Genomic DNA, 8,243 nt, shown 5'->3' with positions numbered 1-8,243 from the left:
ATATATTATTTAAAACCAAGAAAAATGAAAAAAAAAAAAAAAAAAAAACATGATCCCAAAAGAAAATATATAAGTATCCCAAAGTAACAAAATCATGCATGTTTTCATGTATTTGTCCATAAAAACACAACAAAAATGAACAATTTGGATGGGGTTTTATTTACAAACTAATCTTGGCACTGTTTTTGTCGTCTCTTGCTGGAATGATCATAAATACTTTGAACTCTGCGGAGTGGAATATACTCTTGGTAATAAAAGTCAGTGACCTGCTAAAAAAGAAGCAGGTTTGAGAGACATTTTCTTTTTATTTCCTTTCTTTTTTTTTTTTTTAAAGCACAAAAAGATTCAACGAAGTGTGTGTGGGGGGGATTAAGAACGTTTGAGGGATAGCCGAAGGAACAGAACAGAAATAGTGCGCTGAAAACACGTCTTACTTTAATTTGAGACTGTGGCAGTTTTCTTCTTTCATTTTTGGCAGAAACCCCGTAGCTTCGTATCTACTGACTCGAACCTTCCTCTGCATCTCATCTCTGTTTCATATCATTTGGGAGAAGATCCAAAATACATCATCGATTTGTTTTTTTTTTTTGTTTGTTTTTTTGTAAAGCTGCATTAACTGATTCAGGCGAACGATGTTGAGAAGATAAAAGTAAACTGCCAGCACAGACCTTCTACTCAGTCTCAGGTTTGACAGGCAAGTACTGCAAGGGGTCTTGAACTTTCACCGTCACCTTGTCAAACAAAAGCTCCACTGTTGATCCAAAGATCCTGCATGTGAACAAACAATAAGGATGTGTGTTTGTGTGTGTGTGTCTCTGCATACTCATTTTCAGTGCAAACACATAGGGTAAAACTCATCTCAAACCATCGGCTCGGATGTTTCAATCAAAATGGTTGAATCTACAGTATCGTCCATCCATGGCCGTCTTGCTACCTCATTTCTTTTCCAGTTCTCGGCTGCAAAGAGATCAGGCAGACAGGCCAACATGCAGCCTGACGGCAGGCTGAACGCTGCCAAGTTATCGGCTTATATCGCACTCTAGCCCACCCCCAGCTCCCACCTGGTGTCAGGCCCTAGCATAGCCCAATGTACTTCAAATTGTTCTGGATGATCACGTCCGTGACAGCGTCGAATACAAACTGGATGTTGCTGGTGTCAGTGGCACAGGTGAAGTGGGAATAGATCTCCTTGGTCTCCTTGTTGCGGTTGAGGTCTTCAAACTGCCGCTGCACGTAGACGGCCGCCTCCTCGTAGGTGTTTTGGCCTTTGTAGTCGGGGAAGCACACTGTCAAAGGGATGCGTTTTATCTTCTCGGCCAGCAAGTCCTTCTTGTTGAGGAAGAGGATGAGCGACGTGTTGGTGAACCAGTTGTTGTTGCAGATGGAGTCGAACAGACGCAAGCTCTCGGCCATGCGGCTCTGCGTGGGCAAGGAGACAGAGGACATTGGACCGTGAGAAAATCATTTCACAGCTAAAAACACAAGAGAAGCACCTGAGCCTGTTCGTCACAGTATTCAACTCAAATGTGATTGGCGCAATCAGGTGAGAAAATTAGAAATGTGAGGCCTCAGCAGGGTTTCAGGGCGAAGGTAAAGAGAAGTGGAGATGTTCGCTTGACTAACCAAAGGTACGTCTTTTCTGTTGTGTCAATAGAGATCTGAGAGTCAGACAGATTAAGACCTATTGAACCCTAGCAGTCTGCTCTGAGACATCTTTTAGGACTCGCTCTCTTACATGATCACTGACTGAGGACACGTCGCTTCTGCATGAGCTATTTTCAGCTATTATTCTAACAACTCATCGAAACAAAACAAATTAAGAGGATGATGGACTAAAACAGTTTCCAAAAGTCCAGAATTTTTCAAAACCCAATCTGGCTTATTAAATTAACCTGTGTGTGTTTGTGTGCCCGGTTATTAGCAAAATATCTCAAGAACCACTCGATGCATTTTCATGACACTTCCAGTAATTATTGACTATACATCCACAATTGTCTAAATTTCATGGTCAACCCAATTCAAAGTGACCAACTGAATTCAGTAAACAGAAAAATATCCGTAACTCAGCCTATTGTACCGAGCTAAACTTTGTTGTGGTAGTAGCTGAGCATTGTCTCTGGCACATTCTTTGAATGCAACATATCTTTGCTAAATGTTTGGCAGTTACATCAAACCTGTTGGTTACATTTCTGAGGAACTGCTGGAGGGCTTTCAATAAAACTTCAATTGGACTTACAAATATAAAAATGACTATCATGATTTTACTAATATTACCACCATACCAATTTATTTATAGAGCACTTAAAACAGCAACAAAGCCAACCAAAGTGCTGTACAATAGAAACAAACAAGCACAGCTGACAGGAAAACAAAATAAAAATATAGATACAAATAGCAGCAGATAATAACTGAATGGCCAACACGGTAGAATACAGACAGGATCAAAACAAACCACACTGTGTCAAAGGCAAAGGAATAAAAGTGGGTTTTTAGGTGAGACTTTGGGAGCCTGCCTGACATGCAGTGGAAACTCATTCCACAGTCTTGGACCTGCAACAGAGAAAGCCCTGTCACCTCTGAGCTTGCGGTGGGTTTCTGAAACTGAAAGAAGCATCTGGTCTGCTGACCTCAGAGAGCGCGGTGGGACATATGGCTGCAGAAGATCAATGAGATAAGATGGCGCAGAACTGTTCAGTGATTTAAAAACATACATGAGTATTTTGAACTGGATCCGAAGGTGAATGGGTAGCCAGTGCAGGGAGGCCAAAACTGGAGTAATGTGCTCTCTATGGCCAGTACCAGTTAAAAATAGGGCTGCAGCATTTTGGACCAATTGTAGACGTGCAATGGAGGAGTGATTGATTCCAAACAGAAGTGCATTGCAGTAATCGAGCCTGGATGTTATGAACGCATGGATCACTGTCTCAAGATTATTTTTGGACAATATGGGCTTCAGCTTAGACAGCCGCCTCAGCTGAAAAAAAAAACCAGGATTTAACAATCATGTTTACATGACTGTTAAGTTTTAAGGAAGGGTCCATTATCACTCCCAAATTGGTGACTCTTTGTTTCTCTAACAGAGCTAGAGAGGAAAGGTCAATGTAGTGGTTCATGAACGTGCCATTGGGATGGAACAAGATGACTTCAGACTTCTTCTCGTTGAAACTTAAGAAGTTTAAAGCCATCCAGTCTCAGATGTCAGCCAGGCAGTCAAGAAGAGGTTGAATAGAGCGTGTGCCTCTGTGCCTCAGAGGGAAGTAAATTTGGCAGTCATCTGCGTAGAAATGAAAGGGTATGTTGTGATTGCGGAAAATAGCACCTAGTGGCAGCAGGTATAAAGAAATGAGAAGGGGACCGAGGATGGACCCCTGCGGTACCCCCCACTAATATTGACCTACAGTTTGGTGTGGTAGTAGCTGCTGATACACACTCTAAGTGGAAAAGAACCAAAACTGGGCATAATTTTTTTAACATGGAAAAACTGTCTGTTTAAAATGTTGGCAGGAAAAGTGTTGAGCAATAAACATTCTTACAACAAATGCTAGGTTTCAAAATTTTCAAATAATTTTAGAAATAAAATACCGAGCAGAACTAGCCCATATGTTGCCCATGAACCACTAGTTGATGATCACTGGTATTTATTATATGGTGTTTTTTAAAGAGACATATTTCTCTGTTGAGATTTCTAACAGCTCACAGGATTAATAAAAACATCAAAAGTTTATTTTGATTAATTGAATTTATTATAAATGTTTTCATCATTATTTTTAATCACATTAAAGACAATTAAATTCAACGAAGTGTGTGTGTGTAATGTTCCAGTAAACTTGCAAAACAAACGAAAAGGGTGTCAATCTTAATATTTCATATTCTTAAACTTAGCCACATGTTATTCGTTTACTCCTGCTACACCCAATTTCAGTAATAAATTATGATGCAATGAACTTGAAATTAAATCCTTTTTTTTTTTTTTTTTACATTTAAGTTGAAAATTTTGAATACATGTTGATCGTAGTGTGAAAGACCAAACATATGTTTGAGCGTGTGAGCGTGGATATATGTGTGCCCTTGTGAGCTCATGTGATGTGGAATGTATGAGATGAGGAAAAAAAATGTGAAAGAAAGAAAAAGTTGATCTGTTTGTGGCAGCTGCTGGCATGTGGCGACTGGCCAGCAGCTTGTGACTGGGGGGTTGTCAGATGGAGGGCTGCTGTTTGAAAGGTTACGGAAACAAGATGATGCTCAGAGCAAATCACAAGGTCTGACCCGCTTAAAAAAAAAACGATAAAGAGTGAAACTGCAGCGAATAAACACATCCTGCAGATTTAAGGTAAACCTTCATTATTTCATGTCCCATTATTTTTAGATAATGATAAGATGAATTTCAACTATGAGGAAAACAAAAACACAAAGGTCTCACCTTCAAAATAAAGCAGCAAACGGAGCATGAGAAAAACAACAACATCGCTTTATGATAAATTCTTCATATTTGCAATGTTTCGGCTAAGAAACAGTGACTCAATATGTAATAATTTAAAAAAACGAAACAATATTGTGCATGTGTCTCTGTGCATGGGTGCATATATCTGTTAGCAAAATATCTCTCGTGAACCAGTAAAATCATTTTAATGGAACTCACAGAAAGTAATCATTGGTTGTACTTTTATAGCTGATTAACTTCAAGAGCAACAGTGTTTAAAATGATCACCACAGCAAAGGAACTTTGAGAAACATTAAAATGGCACAAACATGAGCAATTTTACAGAAATACAGCTACAATTTGGTGGAGCAGTATCTGAGAGTCCTTGCCAACACATACTCTGAGGGCTCACTAATTGTACGAGATCTTTTTATTTTTTATTTTAGCTTTGCCGTTATCTGTTGATGTCAACTGTGCCAATCTGTTAGCAAAACATCTCATGAACCACGGGATGGATTTTAATGAATCTTTCAGAAAGTTTTTTTTATATATATATCTTCCTATACATGATAAACTTTTGGAGTTAACCCAAATCTAAGATTACAGTCAAATGACCTTGAAAAATACGAAAATGGACAGTTTTACAGATACTGAGTAAAACTTGTGCAACATTTTTGTTTAAAACTTTAACATTAAAAAGTGGCATCAACCATGAAATGCTCCCTCTTCTTTCAAAGTTCCCCAATCAAGATAAAACATAATCCCTTCTTTCCCCGCATTGATGTTTAACCTCAGTCGTGACCCTCTGACACCGTGTACTCTCCTGAAAAGCTACTTGACCTCACTCCTCCTCGTTCGGGGGTGTCAAACACTAATTCTGCTCCTACAGCATCGCAGGAGGCAGCCAGCTGACCCTAGAGATGCCTTTGTCTCTTCAGCTGGTCTCTTTAAAACGTGCACAGTTAAGATTTCTCAATCGGGGTGTAGGAGAGGGGCTGATCCTCCTGCCTTGCTCCCAGCACTGATAGGTATCCTCACACACACACTCTCAAGAAGCACTTGAGAGAGACTCATGTCTTAATTAAGCCTAAGTACTAATGAGGAAGTTCATCAAGGTGTTGCTGCTTTGTTTCCATACATACAAATGATTTAAGTGCACAGCCACACCTGCATTATTCATGAAGGAAGGGATTATTCACATTTATCAGCAGACATTTTTTTTCTATTTGAGTGTCACGTGATTTAGGATTCTCTTTTTACCGTATTTTTCGGACTATAAGGCGCACCAGATTATAAGGCTCACTGTTGATTTTTGAGAAAATTAAAGGATTTTAAGTGTGCCTTTCAGGGTTTTTTTTTCCCACTTTGGAGTAAGCTGTTGAGAAGCAGTTTTCTTTGGTGTTTCTTCAGACTGATGAAGCTTTCTGGATGGAAGGCGAAACGTCTCAGCACCAAAAAAAAACAAAAAAAAAAACGTGCAGGTAACCTGATTAAAATTTGTTGCACCTTAAAGTCCAAAACATATGGTAAATGACTGACATGAACAAAGTAATGCATTTCACTTGCCGTTTTAGTCAAACTGAATTAATGTAATGACTCTCAGCTACTACCACACAAATATTTGCAGACAATCTATAAAAACTGACTGACTTATCACCATTGTTGTGTTGTTTAAGTTTAGCTGGATGTGGTTGCCATCTTGAATGAGGCTGACACCAAACGTTAATCAGATGTAGACGCACAACCAATGATTACTTTTTTTTTAGATATTTTGCTAACAGGAAAACAGGCAAAAACATAATCGTCCTAATTCAATTTTAGGGAGTGGGTAATGCCAAACATTTTTGCGTAATAATCATTTTTGAATAGTGTCAGGAGATTTTGTGCTCATAAAATGTAATGTCATTTTTATTTCTTTTTGATTATGACATTAATAAAATTTACTGCTGGTCTTGACACGTGCCTTTTCTTGTATTGCATAAGAGCAGAGTTATGACCACCATATCCCCTAAAAGACAGGCATGAGGTAAAATGTTATCAGCAACGACAGTCTTTATGTGCTGAAATGATTTTGGATGTGAGATATGTAACCTGCATGTGAATCAAGAACCGTTATGGATGTAAAAAAAACAATGAATTTTGGAAGTATTGGTCTTAAAAACACAAATCTAGATCTTCATTTATAGATTTCATCTCATCTTGAGAAGTGCACATCTCAATTTTTGACCTGAAACTGCGGGTTAATTTCTGTGCCGTCTTTACGTGACACCAGGTGATCCGTTCGTGTTTGTCCGATAAAATAACCAAAGCAGGAAAGACGGAGCTGACGCTGCAATCAGCGGCGATGTTTGCTGAGCAGAAGCTCAAATAAATGCAAACCTCACATCTTCATTTTGCATTTTCACTTTGCAGACGTGATGAATTTGCTGCCGCTGTTCAGCCACAACTGTTGCACGTAAACCTGCACTACATGTTTTACAAAAACACACCCATAAAACACGTACATGCATGCACATACATGCACATGCAGCCTTCCCCCAACCAGGTTTTTTTCTTCGTTTCTCATCCTCCTCTCTCTATAGTCACAGCTCACTGTCAACAGCACAGGATTAGGAGCATTTGACTGGCCTGTTGCTTAGCAACAGTAACCATGGCATCCGATTCATTATGAAGACAGGGATGGGACAGGGAAAATGCATCAGGGAATGACTTGATGGGTAAATGTGCTGTAATTATAATAGTGTATTTTCTGTCTTTGCGACTCAGTACATTTGAATGGAAATGTTTTTGTCCCAGTCGGGTGAAAAATTATTTCCTATTTGTGTGTCGACATTTAAAGCTTTGAAATAAAAGATTAGAAAATGGTTAGTGGATGCAAAAAGGCATGGTTATGAAATCACATATTCCTCTAAGATACCACCAGGATGGTTTATTGCCTCTTGTCAAAGGCTACAATGTCTTTTTGCTCCTGCGTGTGCTCCATTGTCTGTTTGTTAGCAAAAAAATCTTATGAATTTCTGGACAGATGTTAATGAAACTCTTAGAAAGTAATCACTGGATGTATCTAATTAACTTTTGGAGTCCATCCCATTCAAGATGGCCACCACATCTAAATTAATTTAGCCAACAGAATATTAGCTATAACTGTTAATTTTACAGATATATTGATATAATACTGAGCTAAGGGTTGGTGGATTAGTAGCTGAGAATCAACCTCAAAACACTATTACATGAGATCATGCATAACATCATTTACAAGGCCTGACCAAAACAGACATAAGTCCATATTTTATCAATGTGAATTGATGCTATTCTAATGTAATGGCATAAAAGTCATTGGGTGACATGCATTCCTTTGAGGAATACTAGGCCTTTAATTGTTTCTGCAAATGTATGCACTTTTTTTTTTTAGCACCGTATGATCTGAGGTCATCATACTTTCCATATTTTCACAATAAAAATGTCTTTGATTTTTAACGGACACATATGGGACTAAAATAAAAAGTTCAGCCAACACCAGTTTTTGCCTTCTTTAGCTGCATCAGTTCAAATTCTTTTGATGGTTTGTGTTTTGGCTTGTGTGAGTCAATGCAGACTGACAGATTCTGGTGAGCCCAGGGAGCAATTTTATCAAACACCTGGTACAATGGCGGAGCCAGGAGGTGGCCAGTGGTGGCCTTGGCCACTATAAAGTAATCTTCAACCACCCCAAACATTAGATGAAACTATACTTATGCATAAAACAAACAAAAAACAAAAAAACTTGAAAGCATAATTTCCTTAAATGATTGGAGTGGACAGTTTATATATATATATATATATA

At 38.6% G+C, this 8,243-nt stretch overlaps 1 protein-coding gene across 1 annotated transcript in view; it reads right to left on the bottom strand.

Moving 5' to 3' along the window:
• Positions 1-586: 586 nt before the first annotated feature.
• The window catches only part of gnaz (guanine nucleotide binding protein (G protein), alpha z polypeptide), a gene marked incomplete at its 5' end in the record, with an annotated part of 73,178 nt that continues 65,521 nt past the window's right edge, over positions 587-8,243 (bottom strand). Inside the window, 1 exon segment of the mRNA XM_037692111.1 lies at positions 587-1,419. Coding sequence (XP_037548039.1) covers positions 1,075-1,419 — 345 coding nt within the window. The 3' untranslated portion in view covers positions 587-1,074.

This window comes from Nematolebias whitei, chromosome 18 (assembly GCF_014905685.2).
Source record: "Nematolebias whitei isolate Nwh7 chromosome 18, NemWhi1, whole genome shotgun sequence".
Taxonomy (NCBI): Eukaryota; Metazoa; Chordata; class Actinopteri; order Cyprinodontiformes; family Rivulidae; genus Nematolebias; species Nematolebias whitei.
Note: the sequence above shows the minus strand (reverse complement) of the source record. Positions and strands in the feature narration are given on the sequence as shown.